The sequence below is a fragment of the Amblyomma mixtum genome, chromosome 9, assembly GCF_055824585.1.
Source record: "Amblyomma mixtum isolate Tamu chromosome 9, ASM5582458v1, whole genome shotgun sequence".
Lineage (NCBI taxonomy): Eukaryota > Metazoa > Arthropoda > Arachnida > Ixodida > Ixodidae > Amblyomma > Amblyomma mixtum.
This window is the reverse complement of record NC_143020.1, coordinates 115,340,795-115,364,815: the sequence shown is the minus strand read 5'-3', so window position 1 is coordinate 115,364,815 and position 24,021 is coordinate 115,340,795. Positions and strand designations below refer to the sequence as shown.

Here is a 24,021-nt window from a genome sequence, read left to right as displayed (position 1 = left end):
AACCTTGAGCCTTTTAAGCAGTGACGCCGAAAGGCGGACGAATCTGCCGACGCGTCTGTCGACACTCCTGCCGACGCGTCTGTCGACACGGCTGCCGACGCATCTGTCGACACTCCTGCCGACACGTCTGCCGACACGGCTGCCGACACGCCTGGTAACGCCAGTATGAGGTATTAAAGGCTTTCGCCTTAATATAAATAGAAAATCCGTTGTTGATACACTCAGTGGGAATACTAGCTTAGCATCATATTCGCAAACAAGGAAGTTGGGAAAACATATTCGTATTCCGGTCCGGTGTGATTGCTTGCCCCCTCCGCGTAGCATGAGAAAGCGGACACTGAACAGTGGTACTCTCTGCGCTTGAAAGAGCTGAATTGATTTTTAAAATTGGTTTTTGAGGAAAAGAAATGGCGCAGTATCTGTCTCTCATATCTCGGTAGACAGCTGCACCGCGCCGTAAGGGAAGGGAGGAGTGAAAGAAGAAATAGAGAAAGAGATGCTGTAGTAGAGGTGTCGGGAATAATTTCGACCACCTGGGGATCTTTAACGTTCAGTGCCATCGCATAGCACATGGGCGACTTTGCGTTTTGCTTCGATCGAAACGCGGGTTGGAACCCGGGAGCTCCGGCTCAGTAGACGAGCACCGTAGCCACTGAGCCACCACGGCAGGTTTTTTTTTTTTTTCATTTTACGACAAGGGAAACGATTAGCCGTGCTACAGGCTTCCAAGGCCTAGCTAGAAGTTCTGACGCTTGCAGGGTTGCGCAATTTGGGGAAAGAGGAGTAAGGACGAAGGGGGAAAGAGAGGAACACAATCAGCTAGGGCATCTTTCTCGGGGGAATTTGGTTCATACTGACAAGCTAAGGGAAACGCAGCGTATAGTGACACCGAACGAACTTTTGGACCTCCTACACTTGTACCGTATTGTGCGTTTTTATCGTAAAGACTTTCAAAATTTTTTCTTACCTCAACCGCTGGCTCGTTTGCGGTGAAACTGCACACAGAGCTTGCGTATTATGGTAATTTTTGTAGCGTAGCAAGTTTTACAATGGTACTTACATAGGTGAGCCATGCATGATGCAAACGCGTAATCGTCTGCGTCGAGATTGGGCCCAAAACATCGTTTTTTTGCTCAAGGGTGGCAGTAGCGCCATCTGTCTTCTGCAGTGGAAAGCGTCACAAGGCGCCAAGGCGAGCGTTGCAAGGAGCGCGGACACTTTGAATACGCCGTTCCGGCCTTTTCGTCTGCTTCAACTGAAGCGCTTTGAACATTTTCGGCCAACTGAGCGGAAAAAATACCAGAAACAACTATTTTAACGAGGCTGTGCCGTTAAAAGAATATTGTTTGACGTCTTTTTTTCGTCCAATGACTTTATCCAATTCAGCTTATATCGTCTGCTTTCGTGGCTCTCCTAAACCGTCGGAGGACGACGTCGCGAAGTCCTGTGAGAGCTGCGTTTTTCTTGTTTAATTTCGTTGTGGAAGACAGATGGCGCTACTGCCGCCCTTCAGCAAAAACTCGGTGTTTTGGGCACTGATCTCCGCTAGGGGAGCTGGATGCCGCATCGGGCGCCCGAAAGTGAAGCCACCGGAAGTAAGCGGCCTTGTCCCGGAAGTCAGCCTTTGGCAGTGCATGAAATCGGACCTCAGCATGGTTTTTCAGTTCCAGTTTTGTTTTTCCACTTTTCGTCGTTCTCGTCTTTTTACATGACAATGCCTACCTGTTGCGCCGTCAACTGAGCGAGGAAACCAGCGAAGTCTTCGGGAAAGACGTTTCAAAAATAAGGGCCCATTGCGTCGCAATGGGACGACACTAGCAGACGACAGGACGTCGCTACACGCAGCAAGTATGGAGCCTCGTCTACTCGGCTCGGTGTCGTCTCGTTTGCCTAACTTCGCCAACTCTGCTCTTTACTGCGATGCTTGTTCCCACGCTAAAGCACAAGTTATGCTATCAATGGGCGGTAAATATAAGAAAGAATAGGTTGAAACATTCACCAGGCAGCTTACTTTGCAGCGACCATTTTACCGAATTATGTTTAGACCGAACCGGAGCGAGGGCTAGACAACTATCTAGTGAGGTGTCGACGGTGTTCGGTTGGTTCACATTAGCGCCTCCAGAAGGCATGGTACTGCCTTTTCGACGGAGCGTGTCATGTACTGTTTCGTATTGTAGCAAGTTAAGCCTGAATTGGCTTTAATTCGTGGTTCTTGGTGCAGTTCACTTCTAACAGCGCTTCTCACGCGCACTGCAGCTTTCGTCTTTCTTGTCAGCCGTTCCTCTCGCGCTGTGCCTTTTCTTTGCTGCTCGAAAATTCGGTTTTAAGATGGCCTAGCCTGATCGTCATTCCACTACTTCTCCTTCACGATCGGAAGACACGAACCAGACAAGAACATAGTGTTTAATGCACGTACCCCTTTGCCGCGGCAGGGTGAGACCCGCATGCCTGTTTTCTTCGGTTTCTCCGAACCTACAGGGTTCTGCACACAATGCTCACATTTCTCGCGTTCAGCTTGCTTGTTCCTTTCATATAACAGCAGACATTACACGAGAACAACGCAAAAAACGGAGAACGAAAGGGGCGAAAGACGCGACTTTTTGCATTGAAATACACAGCAGACATCCGACTTCCGGGACAAGCCGTCCAATTTCCGGTGGCTTCACTCGCGCTCGTCTCGGAAAGCGGGAATGCGGCATCCAGCCACCTAGTGGACATCAGTGGTTTTGGGTTTCGGTTCGCCGATCTCGACGCAGATTTTTACGCTTTTGCATCATGCACGGCTCAACTAAGTAAGTACCGTTGTAACATTTGCTACGATACAAAAGCTACCATAATAAGCAAGCTCTGTGTGCAGTTTCACCGCAAACGAGCCAGCGGTTGAGGAGAGAAAAATTTTGAAAGTCTTTACGATAAAAACGCACAATACGGTATACAGTTCTCTTTGGCGAGAATGCTTGCGCAGTCAAACAACACTGAGTCAAATGTCAAAACACAACCGCCGCGTGATGGCGTTCAGTTTCTGTGGCAACGACCAGTGGCGTATTTTTGTTCGGGGGGGGGGGGGGGGGGGGGCTCAAGTTGCAGCGCGGCCTCCTCATAGAATTTGTGGAGAGATCAAACGGAATAATAATAAATGCATTGCCATTGAAAATGTCATTGTGTATTAGTTAACGCTACGCATTGTCTAGACAAGTGAAATATGTACTTTTTTAAATAAAAGAATGTATTCGTATGTTTAAAAATCGTGGCAGACATAACTGATACCAATGCTTTCATGTTTTTTTTTTATTTAATAAGCAAAGAAAATATTACACGAAGTCTTGGGCTATATCAGTCCGAAACGAGCAAAAAGTGCATGCCGCTGATATGAAAAACGTAAAGACCATGAAATGAGCAAGTAGAGGACAAATATTTGAATGAATATTTGTTGTTCAAGAACCTTTACATTTTTGTACAGATGCAACGGTCAGTGAAAAATCTCAGTGACGCTGTCCTTCGTTCCAGTGCACTGCGCAGCAGCAGCTGTCACCGGTCATGTATTGCGAGTAATTGGACCGGAAGTTTAGTCGCAACAGCGGTCACATGTATAAACGAGGAGTTCTGCAAAAATATGCAAAATGTCATAATAATAAATGAATTGAAGTTCTCGATTTGAAAATCTACAGCACGACTTTCGAAATCTCAGTGCAGCTTTCGCGTCAAAAGTTTATGGGAACTTCATACCCTCTAAGTTTCGGAATTGAAATACATGGCTCCGAAGACGCCGCCGCGAGTTGCCGCGGCGAGCCCGCTTGCCATCGATAGGCCCTTGAAAGCTTATGCTAGGATGGGACTCCTTGCGTTACGTGACTCCAGGTGCATGGGCGTTGCCCGAAAACCAAGCCGATTTAGCAATGTTCGTGCCAAAATGTCTTTTCTAGTCTGAAAAGGTCATTGTAGGTGACAAAATCCAGAATGCCTCCCGGCGCCGGTGGTTGATTTGGTCAGCGGTGCGTGACAGTTGGAAAAAATTTCGGGGGGTATACGACCAGTGAGTGGGTGGTGGTGGTGAAAACATTCATTAAGAAAGGACCGGAGGTATGTTTAAATCAGCCCGTAAGGGACCGATCCTTACAAGCACTAGATGGAGATCCCTAGCATGGGACCCCAGTGGCGGTTGCCGCCGCCCGGGCGCGCCCGACTAAGGCTTGTTGGGCCTGTAAGTCGTGGCAGCCGAGCAGGGTCGCCTCCCAGTCCTCCCGGGTTGGGTTGGGGATAAGGGGAATAGCCGGGTTGGAGGGGCACGCCCACACCATGTGATAGGTGTCAGAAGACACTGCACTACAGTGTGGGCAGCTGCCGGTAAAGGAGGGGTCAAAATGTTTTAGTGCTTCCGGGCACAGCAGTGTATTGGTGAGAAGACGGAGAAGGAGCCACTCATCCGCCTTCTTCATGCCTTTGCATGAGCTAGGGTAAAGGCGATGACTATCTTGATAGTAGGTTGTAATATCTTTGAATGTATAGACCGGATTAAAATCGGGTTCCTGATCTGACGGGGAGGAGAAAACAGCCCGGTGAGAGAGCGCGCGGGCGGCTGCGTCTGCTGCCTCGTTTCCTGCCAACCCCTGATGAGCAGGGGCCCACATAAGGTAACGGTGTGCCGGGTCCGTATCCCGTATGCAATTTTGATATATTGGATAGGCTAGGAAGGGAGTGCAGCCTTGTTCGACGTTCCGACAGGCCCCTCGCGAGTCGGTGATTATGTATTTTGAATTGGAATGTGAGGCCGCGAGAGCAATGTTGGAAACCCGGCGGACCATGCGGCCCACCTGGTCCCCCACCTTACGGAGTTTTGCCAATGCAGTCTCTGGCCATCTGTGCTTGTGCATGTAGAGTCCTAGTACCCGTATCTCGTCAGTTTCGCGTATGGGACCACTCTCAAGAGAAAGAGAGATTTTAGTTGTGCACTTCTGTGAGGGGCGGAGGTGCACAAATTCCGATTTTTGAGGGGAACATTGAAGACCGCAGCGGCGAGCGTAGCGGCCCACTATCATTGCCGCTATTTGCAGGCTGGTTGCAATGTCCCCCGTGCTGCCCTGCATGGCCCACAGGCTGATGTCATCGGCGTACAGGGCTTGCTGCACGCCGGCAACCCCATCCAGCTGTGCCGGCAGGTGCATCATAGCCAGACTGAAGAGCAGCGGGGAAAGTACCGCCCCTTGGGGGTTCCCCGCGTGCCGAGTAGGTAAGTGAGCGAGTGAGTGAAAACTTTATTAGCTCTGGATTCGGTTCTATTCGGCGGTTTTGAGATGGCTTCGTCCATCTTGCTCAAAGGTCGGTTGCCCTTAGTCCAGGGCTCCGCTGGATGCTGCTGCCAGTTTTGAGTAGGTACGGACCATGCTCTCTATCTTGGATGTGGATGTAGGATTGACGATCCATTAAAAATTGGAATATGTATCGGAATGTGTTGAGACCACAGTCGGTCTGGCTTAGGTTAGTGATTATGATCTCGTGTGTTACATTGTCAAATGCCGCTTTAAGATCCAAGGCGAGTACTACCCGGTCATTATGGGGGCATTCGAGGGGGTCAAGGACATCCTGTGCGGATCTGTGTGGGCGGAATCCGAACATGGTGCTCGCAAAGACTTGTTTGTGTCCAAGATATACAAATAACCGATCCCGCACCATCGTCTCCATTAGTTTGCCCACACATGAGGTGAGAGAGATGGGGCGGAGGTTATCTGTGTCAATTGGTTTGTCTGCTTTAGGAACAAAAGTAATCAGAGCCGTTTTCCAGTCGATTGGCAGGGGGTGTCCCCGCGCCAAATTGCATTGATGTAGTCGAGGAGGGACTGGTATGCCAAGTAGGGCAGGTTCGTCAAAAGCTTGACGGTGACCTTATCCCTTCCCGGCGCAGTGCCCCGTTTCATTTTGACATATCTCATTCCTGCAACAAAAGGGAGGTTTCGTGCTCGCGACGAGAGAGTAGTTTCGTGTCTGCGGGCAGAGAGAATTTTAATTTCTGTAACTAGAGGGTGATATTGTGCCCACGGCGAGGGAGTAGGTTTTCTTGGGCTAAGAGAGAGTAATTTCGTACGCAGCGCGAAAGAGTTTTTCGTGTCTACTAAAAGGGAGTATAACTGCGTATTTGTCTTTTGTTTTTAATCATTTTGTTTTCAATGCAGAAGAGGAGAGAGTAGCTTCCGGTCTACTGGGATTCGCGCGGATGTCGGAGGGGCACATCAACTGTACCCTAACCGAGTAGTTGCCTTACCGCCTGCGTACACTGCGAGCACCGTGTTGGCCATGGCTTTCCCGGGTGACACCGCCATCTCGGCCAGCAGGTAGGTCAAGCCAATCACCGAAGGCGCGTAGCAGGCGAACGACAGAGCGATGTGCCCTGCAACGAGGGAAACAAGTGCGCAGCTTTAAGCACTAGAATTCAGAGCGCGGTTCAGTGCAAATGCAGCCCAGTGGCGAAAATCGAAACTCAAATGCTTTTGGGAAACTCAACGCGCACCGGGTAAAACGCTTTTACTGCGAAAGCAATACTACGCTACACACAAACTGAAAACACGCTGCGTCATTAACTACGCTGCGTCGCAAACTGAAAACAACACCTCGTGATTTAAAACTTCTAACCTACAGAACTTACATATTGCCAAAATTAGAATACGCAGCAATAGTATGGGATCCCTTTCACCTAAAGGATAAACGTAAACTTGAAATGGTTCAGAGACGAGCAGTCAGGTTCATTTTTAACAAGTTCAGGTTCACAGATTCCCCGTCACAACTCATGGCTGACAACCACATACCTACCTTAGAGTCACGAAGATATATAGCACGACTTAAATTTCTTTTCACAATGTATCATAAGCCACTGAAATTCAACGGACGGCCGTACATTCAACCATACCTGCCACGCCCATCAAGACACCGTCACGCTCACAATTTGCTGCCTTTCCACGCACGCACTAATTTATTTAAAAATTATTTTTTTCCTCGTACAGTTAGTCATTGGAACGATCTGCCGGCTGAAATTTTTTCCACTGACAGTTTTGACCAGGCGCTACTTATGTATTTTGTAACGTAATATTCTGTGTCATTTGCCCGTCTTTTCATTCAGTTGTGTTTTTTCTGTGTTTTTTCTGCACAGTAGCGCATGCAAGTGCATTTTGTTCTGATTACGCGAAGGTCGATATTGCGCAAAATTGAAATGCGAACTTGTTCATTTTTGTTCACTTTTTGCTGCTCCCCCCAATGTCAAACACAAGAGAATAACTTATCACTTGATGTTAATGAAATGAAAATGTTGAACACATGCCCGCCTGCTTGGTCTCCTTGAGACCGCAATACTTGTAAATAAATAACAAATAAATAAATAGTCGCCGAGCCATTTCGCGGAGCTCTGGAAAGGCCGAGCTGCGCATGCGCGAGGAGCGGGCGTACAGCCGACAGCCTTCCTGTCTCTCTCTCTCTCTCTTTCTCTCTCCTCTTCCAGCCCTCAAATGCAATTTTCATTTTCTTCATTACGGCCCCTCTTTCTCATTCTTTTTTCACTCCCTCTTCCTATAAGGTGCGGTTCGGCTGTCCACCGAGATGACAGAGAACTACTGATTCCTTTCCTCAAAGAGTGCCGCCGCGGTGGCTCAGCGGTTATGGTGCTCGGCTGCTGACCCGAAAGACGCGGGTTCGATCCCGGCCGCGGCGGTTGAATTTCCTTGGAGGAGAAATTCCAGAGGCCCGTGTACTGTGCGATGTCAGTGCACGTTAAAGAACCCCAGGTGGTCGAAATTTCCGGAGCCCTCCACTACGGCGTCTCTCATAGCCTTAGTCGCTTTGGGACGTTAAACCCCAGAAACCAACCAAACCAACCAACCTTTCCTCAAAGAGCGCCGCGTTCAAAGGGCAAGGCATCCTGCCGAACGGGTGGTGGCTTTCCGTGGACTCCCTGGCAGCGCTACAACACACTGTCGCGTTCCACTCCTAAAGGCGAAGCTTAAGCGTCATTAATAAGCAGGTAATTAGTATTGGTTGGTTTATTGGGGTTTAACGTCCCAAAGCGACTGAGGCTATGAGGGACGCCGTAGTGAAGGGCTCCGGAAATTTCGACCACCTGGGGTTCTTTAACGTGCACTGACATCGCACAGTACACGGGCCTCTAGAATTTCGCCTCCATCGAAATTCAGCCGCCGCAGCCGGGATCGAACCCGCGTCTTTCGGGCCAGCAGCCGAGTGCCGTAACCACTGTGCCACCGCGGCGGGGCGGTAATTAGTATTAGTACATTAATTAGTAATGATCTATTAATTTGTAATCTGTTATTACTTAGTAATTAGTCAATAATTATGTGTGACGTTATCCAGTGGTGATGTCACCAGTGCCACAGAGCTAGTCAAAGTGTTGCGGAAAACGCTTTCGCCTCTATGCACTTTAGACAGTCAAAGGGCCCCTGAATTTTTTGTACAGCTAACCTCCTCTACAACTTCCACGCAAGCGTTCGGCGTAAAGAGGCCGATATAGTTCATGTTCGAGTCAATATGTTATTACAGACAAACCTCCGTATAGCAAGACACTTTATAACGACATAATGGATATGTCGGAAATTGACGCAGGTTCGTCGCAATTCTACCGAACCCTAATGCACAGCGAAAGCTGTTTCTTAGTTATATTAATTTTAGTTTTATTCTTTTTATATTTTATTTTTCGCCTCCTATTTTATTTTATTTATTTTTGCTTCCTACTATGTTATCTTTATTTTTGTTTTGTTTTGTTTCTTTCATTCTTCTGTTTTACTTGTGATTTTTAAATTTTTATTTCATTACTGTACTTTTACATGTTTATTTCATTTTATTGTTGCTTTCATTTTTATTTCATTATTCTTATTTTGCGCACCGCTGCCTCCCAAGGCCGTTTTGCATACCGACGTGACCTTGAAGAACGGCGGGAGTGGATTTGGATTGGAAAACGTTTATTGTCAGCACTGAGCCCTAGTGGGCATTATACTAGGTGGCTTCGAGCCCATGGCTCTTGGCGACCTTGTGAGCCCACTCAGTGGCCCGGACTTGCGTCAACGGGTCTGAGCTGGCCAGTATAGCCTCCCACCGCTCTAGAGAAGGGACTGGTAGTAGGTCCGCCGGTGGCGGCGCCTTTTTACAGCTCCATAAAATGTGCTCATAGGAGCTTTCGCTGCAAAAAAAAAAAAAAAAACAAAAAAAAACAAAGCCATTCTCTTCGTAAGTTCCCGCAGAAGCCCACATATTTGATGTCTCGATTTTACTAACTAAATTCTTTCCTACAGCAGGTTATAACGAACCTCTAAGGAAACTCTCTACTCATATAGGGCTGACTGTCGATTTGTAAGTGAGATCGAACACTTCCGTGCCAATTCTACATGCAAATTATACTCACCGCGCATTACCTGCTCTGTCGTGCACCTCACAGACCTTAATGAACACTTATCCCGCCCCAAGCCGGGCCAGCAGGCAGCTTTTGTCTCCAGCCGTGGTCAGATACGACGCGTGATTTTAAGGCGAAAGCCTTTATGTGCTCATACCCGCGGCCATCACTCTGCCCGTCCGTCCGTTACATCTGAAGTGAAAGTCGTAACTAGGCATTACTAGTAACAAGTCATGACTAACTAGTCATTAGCCAGTCATGACTAGTTAATCATTAACCAGTCATGACTAGTTAGTCATTAACCAATCATGACTGCTTAGCCATTAACCAATCGTGACTAGTTAGTCATAACTGATTAGTCGTGACTAACTACTCATTAACCAAATGTTGTAGGTGAATCCCCCAAGGTGGAGTAAATTTGTAATAAGGGAGTAATTACTCATTGGCACCCACCCAAGCGCAGCCATACGGCTACAAAGGAAAGCTATACAGCTTTCTCAGAAACTTCGTAGTTAAAGAAAAATTCGTCCTGGTCCGGGGTTCGAACCCGGGACCACCGCTTGACCGGAGCAGTCGCTTTACCAATGGAGCTAACCAGGACGGCAAGCTTATGGTAGGGCGACAGCGAATTGATCAATAACTCCAAGAGGGAACAGTGTTGGCCAAATGTTTTAGGGGAATCCCCAGAGGTGGAGTAGATTTGTAATAAGGGAGTAATTACTCATTGGCATCCACCCGAGCGCAGCCATACGGCCTCAAAGGAAAGCTATACAGCTTTCTCAGAAACTTCGTAGTTAAAGAAAAATTCGTCCTGGTTCGGGGTTCGAACCCGGGACCACCGCTTGACCGGAGCAGTCGCTTTACCAATTGAGCTAACCGGGACGGCAAGCTTATGGTAGGACGAGAGTGAATTGATCAATAGCTCTAAGAGGGAGCAGTGCTGACCAAATGTTTTAGGAGAATCCCCCAAGGTGGAGTAGATTTGTAATAAGGGAATAATTACTTTCCTTCCCTAATAGCTTTCCTAGTAATAGCTTTCCTTTGTAGCCGTATGGCTGCGCTCGGGTGGACGTCAATGAGTAATTACTCCCTTATTACTACTCATTAACCAGTCATGACTAGTTAGTAATGACTGGTTAGTAATGACCGGTTAGTCATGACTTATTAGTCATTAACCAGTCATGACTAGTTAGTCATGGGTCATGACCAGCCACTCTAAGTCGCCCCATAGCCGCCTCGTGTGTGCCTACGGCCGTCGTCTTGTTGGTGGCAATACTACCGCCTAGTGCACTTGAGAACGTCAAATTGCACTATGAATTTTTGTGCTGGCGCTCGTTTCTTGGCCGAAAATTGAGTGCGCGGCCTCCTGGACGATGCCACGTTGCAGCGTCTTGACCGGGTTGCGAAACTCTTCTTCTTCTTCTTCTTCACCTCTTTATAATGGCACATACCCACGTGGGGGGATTGGCCAAGGTATAGTGGTATACATAAGGAAATTTTCATAGGATTACGAGAAAATATCGGAGCCAAACGTGAATTTTGAAAAATGTATTCATGAAAAACGACAGGAGAATATTTGAAGTGAAATAACAACGAACATTTTGGCGAGAATAATAATTAAAAAAAAAAAACTCCGAGACTTTTAAAGGAGTTAGCAAATCAACCTACCAGTTGCAATTATGTAATCATGGAGATTCCCACAAATTGAACTCAATGCAAAACCTTTGGCGCTCGCTCCGAACGATAACAACACTGGCAGAGATAACGGGAGCCCTAACCTGGAGAGAGGGACCTCCAGGTAATTCTTTCTCTGAAGTACGAACTTTGGACAGTAGAGCAGGAAATGGTCCACAGATTCAACGTCCCCGCATGAGTCACATAGGTTTGTCGGAGACCACCCACATCTGCATAGGTATAAATTTAAACTGGGAATCCTGCACCGCAGTCGCGTCATTACTACCTCACACTGCCTGGTTTTACACGAACGGACGTTCCATTTATACGCTAAGTGCTGATAATCAGTAGTATTTAGTAAGGGAACCGCTGAAACCTGGAGATCGCCAGCAGGCTGAAATTCGGGACGGGATGCGTTACTGGCCCGTCAAGAGCTGACCTTGCTAAATAATCAGCCACCTCGTTGGAATGAATGCCTGCATGATCAGGAACCCAGACAAAACGGACCTCCTTTAAAGTGGACGGGACAAAAAATCGCAGGAAGCGGCACAAAAAATCTTTTTGGGAAGTTTCAAGGGAGACTAAAACTGACAAACAATCAGCCAGGATGATAACGTGAGATACATGATACGGAATTTTGTGCAGAGCCATTCCAAGAGCCAAAAATTCCGCAAAGAATATGGGGATATAATCTGGGATGCGGACAGAATAGCTCCATGCCAAATCCTGCGAAAAGATGCCAACTGCAGCTTTTTGGCAGCTGACGGAGGCGTCAGTAGAAAGCACCACGTGATGGGGGAATTCCGCTATATGACCAGAAAGAATGCCGTTTAAAATGTTTGTGGGCATATGTTTCGCATGAGATGGGAAGATGTGGTCAAAATGGAATTCCACTGCTGCCGGCGTGTCCTCAACCCACTGCAAAGAACTGAGATCAACACCAATCGGTGTTAAAAGTTTCTGCGTTAAGGAAATTTGTGGCATTTGATATCGTGGCCAATGATGGTAAAAAAATAAGGCCTGCTGAGACACAAAAATAGGAGTACTGACATTAGTCATCGGGTCCAACGACCTGAGGAAAGTTCGCACTGTGAGTATTTGAAAGCGGGAAATTAAATCGGGCATACTGGCTTCGAGATAAAGCAGAGCGTTTGAAACTGATTTTGGGAGACCAAGGCAGCATGCTTGCATGCTTTGCCGCTATGCCCAAACCGCCAACAGTTGGTGCATTGAAGTGGGCGCGGTTGCAGAGTGTCTACACGGTATACAATTGGCCAGATTTTTAGTTCAGTAGGGCAGGAAGAGCCAGCAAAAGTTGTTATTACCGATTCAGTAGCAACACGCGAGCCGTTTACTTCTCTACTGCACCTATATACCGAAAGGACTCGAACACCTGCATCCTGAAATTCTTCTAGAATTTCTTGCGGGGAAGATGCTGGGTCCACACCGCGGTCGGGGACAAAAGTCTCCGGACCACGTGTTCCTCAAACGAAGCTTATAGCTCTACTATCAGACAGCGGCTGGAGACCGCACTTGTGGAGATGCAAGAACAAAAATTTAACTTTTACCTCCACAAGTGTGGCCTCCAGCCACCGAATAATAGCATAGCTATCGGCTTCGTTCGAGGAACACGTGGTCCGGAGACTTTTGTCCCCGACTGTACAATGCCCTTGACGCATGCAAGCTGCTCGGGAATGAATGCTTTTACCGGTAGTGTACTGAAAATTTTGCACTGCAGCAAGTCAGCAACACAAGCGATATCGGAGGATTTGCAGACAATGCCTCTGCGGCCAAATGGGCGCACTTCAGAGATCTGAAGATAGTTGGCTGTCAATGATCGTAGTTCCTGTTGAATAACTTTGGGTGTTTTCATTTTGATCGCCCCCTCACCGATTGGGACGAGAGCCACAGGAATTGCCTCAATGCCATTTTTCTGGAAGCACTCAAGCGGCAGGCTTTGGGCTGGCAAGCTGGCAAACCAAGCTGCCGACCCTCCACCTGGGGAGGTCAAAGACATCTCACAGCGAAAAGCCCCCTCAGGTTCACATTAACCTAACCTTAGCCTAAGCCTTGGCCAAAAACCCCCCAACGTAGAACGGCCTCACCAATGAAGAACAATCCGGAACCACCAGGAGAAGCAGAGTCCAGCAGCAGACGTGCAGACGTGGCTGTGCCTTCGCAACTTCTTCCGCGAAACTCCTCGCGGTTCCTTCGTTTTCCTCGCTACACGCGGCCCACTGCGAGCGCCCTCTGGTTCTACGCGCACTTTTCACTTCACATCATGCGATTTCGCGCCCTTTATTGACAAAAGTTGCTCACTGGTCGAGAGGGCGATGACGTCATTGTGTTGCGTCAGTATGTGAAGACAGACAGACAGACAGACAGACAGACGGACGGACGGACGGACGGACGGACGGACGGACGGACGGGCGGACGGACGGACGGGCGGACGGACGGACGGACGGACGGACGGACGGACGGACGGACGGACGGACGGACGGACGGACGGACGGACGGGCGGGCGGGCGGGCGGGCGGGCGGGCGGGCGGACGGACGGACGGACGGACGGACGGACGGACGGACGGACGGACGGACGGACGGGCAGACGGGCAGACTGGCAGACAGACGGGTAGACAGACGGACAGACAGAGAGACGGACAGACAGAGAGACGGACAGACAGAGAGACGGACAGACAGACAGACAGACAGACAGACAGACAGACAGACAGACAGACAGACAGACAGACAGACAGACAGACAGACAGAGAGAGACGGACAGACGGACAGACAGACAGATTTATTTGACATCATGTGTACACAACGTCGGGAACATGGGCAAAAAGCCGGAAAAAGCGCGGCTTGACAACCTGCCCACCGTAAGAGACGGCAGCCTACCCCACCGAGTTGTGAGCAAACGGTACACCGTGGCACTTCAAACCACGTGATTTCGCGCCCGCGTTATAAAAGTGGCTGATTGGTAGAGAGGGGTTCAAGTCGGTGGTCGCGTGACCAGGATGCTAGTCTCGTCCTTTTACGCGAAGTAGGAAAAGGTTGAGACAAGCATGTTTTAACCAGTTATGTGGAAGGTGTCGACGGCGTCTGGGCCATCGATATTGCCGAAGATACTGAAGAGACGTATGACGAGGAATTGGACATACCAGGTGTCCCAGCTAAATGTAACCAAGCTTTTAAAAAATACGGGATGTCCTAGCCGTCTGAAACCAAATGAGGGTTGTTTAGAGTCGCGTGACCTAGTCTGCAGTATTTTTTTCGTTCTTCAAGGTTGACTAATTAGTTGAGCTTAATTAACTAACCTTTTAATTATTGACTTGAGGAACAAAGTATCAATGGAAAAGTTGTAGATCGCTTTAAGAAACAGCTTACTGAGACATTTGCAGCAAAGTAATGTTTACGTATAGTAGTTTTTTTACTGGCCTTTAACCATAACGCGCACAATAAGAAAAAGCTTCCACATGACAACTGTGCCACTTCAACGTCCCAAGACGCGCCTTAAAGAATAAAATCCGTTTTTTTCTGAAGTCCTCTCCTCGATGAGACTTTGCATGCACATTGGTACAGATAAGTGAGCGAGCAGCTGGTCACGTGATAACTTTCTTTTAAGGCCAATAAATAAAGCTACGTAAATCGTAACTTGACGGAAACAGCACTACTAGCGGTTTTTCGAGGCGATCTAGAACTTTTCCATTGACACTTTCTTCCTGAAATCAATAATTAAAAAGTTAGCTAATTGAACTTAACTAATTAATTAATACTCAAGACTAGGCCACGCTACTATGAACAACCCTCAGTTGGTTGCACTGGATTACGACAGTTCGGCTTTTTAAAAAGTTTGGTTACATTTAGCTGGGACACCCGGTATACTCAGCGCATAACTATGTGTGTGCCAATAAAAGTAGGGTGAGAGTGATCACATTGTGTATGTGGTGGAAGAGCTGACTGGGACAGAAACATGTGGCAACAACGTTGTTTCTAATGCAGCCGCATTCCACTCTTGGGATGACCTACACGTCTCCATAACTTTAAATTCAATTTTGTCAGCATGGTCGCAAGGCTAAAATCATTTTGCGGGTGCGCTTTATGTGCTCGACAGTATGGACATCTCAATGGCCGTACGGGGCCAAGGCGGAAAAGGAAAGCGCAAAACAATTTTCGTTCCCCACAAAGCAGCCCTCTGAATGACGTATGCATTGTCCACAAGACACTTCTGTCATGCAGTGAAGCGTTGTGGCACACGTGCTGCTCGGCGAAGCCAACCACCAGGGAAGAGTCGCAGGCGCGCGCTCTCTTTTCTAGCGGCCCGTATAGGCTTCAGCAGCCAGAAAACTGAGCTAAATACTTTGAATGGGTCTCTCACTGTCCTCAGCGACATTATTATTTTAAGATCCGTTTTCTAGGCGCTGAAGCTCTTGCGGGCACGGAAGAAATGTATATTCCTCTATACTTGGTGGGAAGACAGCGTAAAAAACGACATTCACAGGGGAGGACAAGACACAAAAGAACGCTACTATCAACTGATTTATTTGTCATCAAGTCACATTTATCTAACCAGACAGTCACATCACATGTCACATTTTGCGGTGCCAGCTATCTTGGACTAACAGATATGAAAGGTGCTAACACCTCTTCAGCTGTAAAAGTAGCTATAGTCAGATAGATTGCAAACAAGGAAAAAGAAAATGAAAGAACCACGCATGACCAAACCAAGCAAGTAAGAAAACTGCTACAAAGATTGTTACAAGATTTCTTCCAAAAAACCGCACTCCGCTGTGTACAGGCTTATAGACGGATCGCTAACGCAGTGGTCCGCCTTCTTGTCGATATGGAACGCTTCAAGCAGAAGTCTTCCTTTTGTGGATAAAGTCTTGCCCAGAACCTTCGCCCCTTTGAAGCCGGGTACGCATTTGCATGCCAAAACATGCTTCACTAAGTTGGCGAGCTTATGTTGTCTTATTATATTTAGAGAATGCTCCCTTAAGCGGTCGTTAAGGCAACGCCCTGTCTGCCCGATATAGCATTTTCCGCAGGACAAGGGGATCAAGTAAACCACTCCTATGGCACATCTAACAAATGCTTCATCATGTTGCTTTTTGCAACCGCGCTCGCCCTCAGAGCAGGCACAGCTTAGCCAACTTGTTTGGCGCATAGAAAACAAGCGGAACATTGTGCCTGCTGGCCACTTTCCTCAGGTTATGAGACACCTTATGAATATAAGGCATCACCTCTGGTTTGGCTTTCGCGCGTTCAGAAGCAGCCGCCTTTTGACGGGTACCGTGTTTCTTGAGGAGTGTTTCAGCCACAGCCGTTAAGACCGAGCAAGGGAAACCAGCCTGCGTACCTGATAGTCAAAGCTATCGCCCAAGCGTTCCATACCGACAAGAAGGCGGACCACTGCGTTAGCGATCCGTCTATAAGCCTGTAGACAGCGGAGCGCGTTTTTTTTTTGTTTTGAAGAATTCTTGTAACAATCTTTGTAGCAGTTTTCTTACTTACCTGGTCTTTGGTCATGCGTGGTTCTTTCATTTTCTTTTTCCTTTTTTGCAATCTGTATCTGACTATATCTACTTTTACAGCTGAAGAGGTGATAGCACCTTTCATATCTGCTAGTCCAAGATAGCTGGCACCGCAAAATGTGACATGTGATGTGACTGTCTGGTTATATAAATGTGACTTGATGACAAATTAATCAGTTGATAGTAGCGTTCTTGTGTGTATTGTCCTCCCCTGTGGTTGTCGTTTTTTGCGCTGTCTTCCCACCAAATATGAATTACCAACTAGCCCAGCACCATGTTTTATTGATATTCCTCTATGGCTGTTGTATACATGGTGTTTCACTTAAGACATTACACAATTTTTTAAAATAGGCTTTTTGCGTTAGAAGAGCGCTTTTTTCGCCATAGCATTGTCAGCGGCGCACTACATGATAATACAGCCGAGACGTGCTAATTAACTGATAAATTTTGTAACTAAGCGCTTTCGTTGTCTTTTTATATCACGCTCGTCGTGCTGTTTTTTTTTTTTGGTGCTGACGCTTTTGCAAAATTACCACGCTAATTTTTATCATTTTCATCAAGCTCGAACATGCATGCGCAGTGTGGGATCCTTATACTAATACCAATATTAAGAAAATTGAAAGAATCCAAAGAAAAGCCATAAGATTTATTCTAAATCTTCACCTTTTGATTCTCCGTCTGAGTTAATGAAATCTAACCGTATCCAAGCTCTTGAGGTAAGAAGAAAAAATATTCGACGAGAATTTCTTTCCTTGCTCATAAATAACAAACTGGCGCTTGATCCTGCACCCTATTTATCACATCTAGCTACACGCATCACACGTCACCATCATCCCGGTTCACTTACCCCGCACTTTGCTAGAACTGACACTTTTAAATTTTCCTTTTTCCCGCGTACCATCAGTGAGTGGAATTCTCTGACACGATAAAATGTAAGCGCATAGTGATCCTGCATGCCTTTTTATTTTAGTTTTTATTTTTATTTTACTTGTCGCCCGTGTATCTGTGTTATCTAATATGTATTTGTCCTGCTTGGATCTGTAAGATGATCTGCAGTACGAAATAAATAAAATCACATCCCGCATCGTGATCAATGACGAGTGAATGGGTGCGGAGTAGGCCAGAAACGACGCAATCAAAATTTTCCGCATGATCTACTTCAAAGCCGCACACTAGAACGAGCCCCCGCTACTAATGCACATTGGCAAGCCACTCAGGGCAAGAACTGCAAAGCATGATCAATCACTTAGACAGGCAGAGCAGAACGGTGGGGCTAAGAATTAACATGCAGAAAACCAAAGTAATATTCAACAGCCTAGCAAAAGAGGAGCAGTTCGCAATTGGTAGCGAGGTGCTGGAAGTAGTAAGAGAATATGTCTACTTAGGGCAGGTAGTGACCGCAGATCCGGATTATGAGAGGGAAATAACTAGAAGGATAAGAATGGGGTGGAGCACATATGGCAGGTTCTCTCAGATCATGAATGGTAGCTATTCCTGAAGAGAAAAGTATACAACAGCTATATCCTACCGGTACTCATCTACGGGGCAGAAACGTGGAGGCTAACAAAGAGGGTTCAGCTTAAGTTACGAACAACGCAGCGAGCTATGGAAAGGAAAATGATAGGTGTAACGCTAAGAGATCGGAAGAGGGCGGAGTGGGTGAGGGAACAAACGCGGGTTAATGACATCTTAGTTGAAATCAAGAGGAAGAAATGGGCTTGGGCAGGGCATGTAATGCGAAGGCAAGATAACCGCTGGTCCTTAAGGGTAACGGAGTGGATTCCAAGAGAAAGCAAGCGTAGCAGGGGACGGCAGAAAGTTAGGTGGGCGGACGAGATTAAGAAGTTTGTGGGGATACAGTGGCGGCAACTGACAAAGGACAGGGTTAATTGGAGAGACATGGGAGAGGCCTTTGCCCTGCAGTGTAGTAGTCAGATGATGATGATGATGATGATGACTAATGCACATGCAGAAGCTGACTGACCGGCCGTCTTGAGTGGGTAGTCTGAGAAGACGAAGTGGGTCAGGCACCAAAGGCCCATGATGACCACGTAGTGGAGCAGGTCAAAGAGGGCGTGCGTGGCGACGAAGAAGGCCCCCGAGATCCCCGTCATGAGTTGAACGTCTCGGGCACCACCCAGGCGCTCGGCGACCGGGAATGCGGCGAAGCAGGCGAAGACCAGGGAGTAGGACAGCGCCGGCAGCAGGGGCCAGTACACGATGCCATACATGATCGACAAGGACGAGAAGAGTAGGGCGTCGCCCGACGGAAGCTTGAGGTAGGCGACAGTGCCGTCAATGCGCTCCAGGGGCTGACCAGTGCCCGCTCGCAGCTCCGCCGTGTTCACCAGGTTGATCGCCATTGGGAGCGCCGATGGCCGCGTCGGGTTGATCATCAGTCGCACCCTGCGAACCCGACACGACGCGATAGCGTAATGATGATGTCCTCAGGCTGAATGGCACATACCCACGGCAGGGGTTGGTCAGGGTGCATAGCGGATACAAACGCACTTATGTACAGGGAATGGATGGTTTGGTTTATGGGGTTTAACGTCCCAAAGCGACTAATGCTATGAGAGACGCCGTAGTGGAGGGCTCCGGAAATTTCAACCACCTGGGGTTCTTTAACGTGCACTGACATCGCACAGCACACGGGCCTCTAGAATTTCTCCTCCAAAGAAATTCAACCGCCGCGGCCGGAATCGAACCCGCGTCTTTCGGGTCAGCAGCCGAGCACCATAACCACTGAGCCACCGCGGCGGCGTACAGGGAATGGAGTATATTTAAAATTTTGGGACGCAGAGCTAGAATTTGTATAAAACAAAAAAAAATACGGAGAAGGAAAAGTTGTGAAAGCACATTCTAGCAGAGTAATCTACCAGATGAAATTATATAATCGTGAATAGAATCGCACACTGGTTTCAGGGCATATCCCTTGGCGCTTGCCCCGAAGGATAAGAGAATCGGAATAGATAGAGGAAGCCCAAGCCGAGCGAGGGGGATCTCCAAGTAAATTCTACGGAGAGCAGCGAGCCGCCGGCAGGAGAGGAAAAAATGTTCTATAGACTCAATTTCGCCACAAGACTCACAAAGTTTGGATATCGAAAGCCCCGATCGGCATAAATAAAGTAATAAGAGCTCGTTCTGCTGAAAACCCGGCGCCGTCGTCGTCCGCTGTCCTGTGTCAGGCGGTGGAAAAATCCCAGTAGTTTAAAATGAAGCTAACGACTTGTGGGAGGATCTAAATGGACACAAAATTGGCGAGGAGGTTCCTCTAATTGGAGTATTTCAGAATATAGAAGGAATTTATTAAAATAAATTAGTAGGCATAGGAGTTCTACTTCGTGAAAAAAACAGCGCTTGCAGACAAAGGACCAGTACGAGAAGGACACACAACTGCGCTGTTCTGGTCCTTCGTCTGCAAGCGCTGTTTTTCTCAAGATGTACCTCAACCAACTCGCCCACCAACACATATTGGGGTTCTAACCCACAATTATGAACTGATATGACGCGATGGAGCGAATGAGTTAATGCCCATATATGTGGAATCGGCCATTCTCAACTTAATATTCGTAGGTGCCTGGGAATACTCACACCACTCCTTGAGCAATGGTGCAGCGGTTAAGCGATGCACCACTGCCCTTCTATGGGAGGCGCTGCCACCGGTGGGGCTTGTGAAACCCAAGTTGCTGTCCACGAGCAACCTCTCGCGATAAAGCATTTTTTAACAGCCACCTGCCACGGTGGTCAGTTCGCTCACAATCCGATGGGCAGGTTGTGATGACGCCACAAGGTCACGTGACTTAGGTGGCGCACCTAAGTTGTTTCTCCGGCGGGTGGCCAACTGGGCCATCGCCTACCCACCCTATTTTCTATTCACAATGCCGAGAACGCCAAAAACTCCGACCGATGCCAGACTCTTGTAGCGTAAGCTACATTGGCCACGAACTTGCGATTTCCCTGTGGCGGTGCTCCGAGGAGGCACAGAGACCGACCTTGAGCCGTTGCCTAGCAACCGCCGCAGCTGGCGAACCAAGACCTAGTGAACTACAGACCTGCAAATATGGCGGGGTCCTATGGAGCAGCATGCGCCAGCTTTCGTTAGCTTTTTGGCCGTTGAGGGCGCTCGGTTAACCTGTTCGTCTGCTATGATCATCATCATCGCTTGCCATTTTTTGCATGCTATTTAATACGTTTGTTTTATTTTTCTCTGCTATCTTAACATCAGCAATGAAACCAACCGTAATAACGACTTTTTCTGGTCTCGAAGAGTATAAAAAACGTCTTCCTTTTTTGCCCCCTTTCTTTTCGTCGGCACCACCCGGCCTAGTATAGATAAATGAATAATAATAATTACGTGGACAAAGGACAAAACTGCCCTGTTAAAACAAAATAATAGGGGAGGCCATTTTCTCAACAGGTATATATTAGCGCCACGCCGCCCGTATTGTTTCTATCCTAGCGGCAAAAGGCATGAACTAGAACATGCGCGCTGGAGCAATGCCATATGTGCAGGTCTGTAGTTCAGTAGGTCTTGTGGCGGACGCCGCGCGCTCGCCGCGCCATCTGGCATGACGTAACACCGCTTGCCTCGTTGTGGCGCTCGCCTCCGCTCGCCTCGCCAGCTGTGTTGAAAGCCTGATAACATGTCGGAGGATTGAAAAGGAGAGCTAGCGTGCGCCGCCACCCACAGTTGAGGCGGCAGTATGGACGGCGACGTAGCTTTCGCTACGTATGTCCTGGCATAGCCGAGCTAAGCCACTGCCAATATTGGGGGTAACAGGACCTTTAACAGTGTCGCGTTAAATTAAAACCAAATATAAATATGATCGAAAAAGAAAAATTCGCTGTGGCTTAGCTTGGTTAAGCCCGGTAATTGCGAAAGCAATATCCGTACCTACGCCATGGTTCAGCTGGTACTGTAGCTGGTGGTGGTGCTTGTGGTTCGACTTGTGGTGATGCATCGGTTATATAATTCAATCCAATTCCATCCAATCTAATCCATTCCACTCCACTCCAATCCAATATAATATAATGTAATCTAATGTAATCTTGTATAATCTAATCCAATCCACTCCAATCCAATATAATCTAATGTAATCTAATCCAGTCCAATCCAATCTAATGTAATCAAATCTAATCCAATCTAATGCAATCAAGGTCAAATAAAGGTCAATGGTGGTCACCGGCCGCGGCACAATGGTGGTCACCGGCCGCGGCACGGCAAAGGCGTGAAAGTGCAAGTAGTAATAAAAAAAAATTAGGAAAAGGCGCCATCGCGTCTACTCTTAAGGCGAAGCTTAAGCGTCCTCCTGATTTTTCCTTTTTTAGCGATCTGCCGCTTGACCTTCTACTGTTAGCTGCACCATAGGCTTGAGAGGTTTCACATACCATGTTCCGGCTAAAATCTTTCGCCTACGTATCTTGTCTGAAACGACGCTCATCGGCAGAATAGTCCAGTACTGTTTACGTATTGGTAATCACCGAGGTGGAACAGATTTAAATAAAGGAGAAATTCCCAATTCCCATCCACCCAAGCAAAGCCATATGGCTACAAAGGACAGCTATACAGCGTCAACAGAAACTTGGTAGGTGACGAAAAAAAAGCTGGCCATCTACTGATCGGTCAGTTTGTTCTATGGGGAGCACAAATTTCCATAATGTCTTTTTTCTGTTTTTTTTACATGTAGTGCGTTGGTTGTAGGTGGAACAGCTAGCTGCCTTTTCTCCTTGTTACACATAGCGCCATCCTCTTCCAGTTGCAGTGAGTTTTCGCCTTGATTACCTGGACTGGTCAGTTTGTTCTACATGGAACGCATCCTCTTGGCGCAGTTTTTGCGATGCACGTTTATCGAAAATGGAATTGCCATCCTATTTTTTTTCTTCCTGTTACACCTAAAGCTGTCTATCCACCTATTTTTGAAGCGATGTGCCGCCACTTTGCGTTCTGAGTCCTTAGCCTCAGTTCCACATAAGCTTGAGTGGTTCATGTATGTACCGAAACCTCTGATATACAAACCATGTCTGGAACTACGCTGCCAACCAGTTTGTTACGGACGAGGTAGCAGCATCCCACCGCTGCCACCAGTTTGTTAAAGACGAGGTAGCATGGTCGTGTGCCGGAGAGGGAATGTGGAATGGGAACCTTGTAGCAACGTACAGGATGTTTCACCTAAGGCTCTAGAAAAGTTTTAACCGCTTCGGGCCTGGATTTTTTATTCTGGTCGTAATTTTTTTGCTCCATGTTTTTACAAACCCTAAGGGACTGTTAACCGCGCGGTAAAAAGTTAAATCTTATGGTAAAAGTATTAATTGATTTACAGGTAAATCGGACATCAGGGCTCAATGGGAGTAAAATGCTAAAGGGATTGTTTTGGTTACCGCAACCGACAACAAAGAAACGAAGGAAAATCTTCTTATTTTGGAAAGTGGAGACCTCTAAATAAGCTTTCTTTTTACTTTGTGAGGGACAGATGGATCTTGCTGTTGCCACAAAAGACGGCGCTCTCTCCAGTTTACCTTGAGTTTTGTGTCATACCTCAGTCATCCTTGTTGCTGACAGGCTTGTGTTCCAGCTTGTGTACGTCACGTCAACAAGACGCATGTTCAAAACTTGCGTGGCCTTCCAGGAGGGCAAGATGAAGGCTTTCCCCAAATCTGTAACACCCTCCTTTATCGAGCTTCATGAAGCGCTTCTGTAGCGCGAAGCTCGGCATATATAAGTTCTAAGCTTGCACAAGGTGACGGGTGCCTTTTGTGTTCCGCAGTCCTGCACTACAGACCTCCACTACGGCACCTCTTTCTCTCTTTACTCAGATCTTCTTTCCACTGAGATATGTGAGACAGATACTGCGCCATTTCCTTTCCTCAAAAACCAATTTGATTGAAATGCATTTTGCTTGCGCTGTTTTCAAACCAGCTGTTTACTATAGAATTCATAAACTGGAAGATAGTCTGTCCTGTCTGTTCCTTGACCAAATGCGCGCTACTCTCTACAGGTGACGAGAAATTCCCTCTCATTCATAGGCTTACGCGTTGCGGACATCTCTCGGCCTGGGAGATAGCAGAAGCGGTTTATGAGTACACCAAATAGCCTTTCTCAAAAAAAAAAAAAACAGCCAAACACGCTGCATTGATTCCAACGTCGAGGGAGCGCCACACGTGCTACACGAGTGGTGGGGCGCGAGTTACAGTGCGAATACCCCGGTCGCTTCGTGCAGCTCACAGTAGATGCTCACAGGAGGGGCAGAGAGGTAGAAAAAAAAAATAAAAGCGCTAGGTCAGGCTTGCATTTATTCTCGCTGCTGCTTTGGTGCGGTTGCTGTTCGCCGAGATTTGCATTGTCGTTCCCAAGCTCGATCCGAGCATTCACCTTGAAAGATAGCGAAAATTTCCATTTCCCAGTTCATCAGGAAGCTCATTATAGGATATCTTTCA

The 24,021-nt window shown here is 47.5% G+C and overlaps 1 protein-coding gene across 1 annotated transcript in view; it reads right to left on the bottom strand.

The window, feature by feature from the left end:
• The window catches only part of LOC149330863 (phospholipid-transporting ATPase ABCA3-like), a 70,888-nt gene that overhangs the window by 18,435 nt on the left and 28,432 nt on the right, over positions 1 to 24,021 (bottom strand). The window contains exons 11-12 of the mRNA XM_089559505.1: positions 18,569 to 18,990; positions 6,257 to 6,382 (exon numbers count right to left, since the gene is read on the bottom strand). Coding sequence (XP_089415631.1) covers positions 6,257 to 6,382; positions 18,569 to 18,990 — 548 coding nt within the window. The remainder of the gene's footprint in view (positions 1 to 6,256; positions 6,383 to 18,568; positions 18,991 to 24,021) is intronic.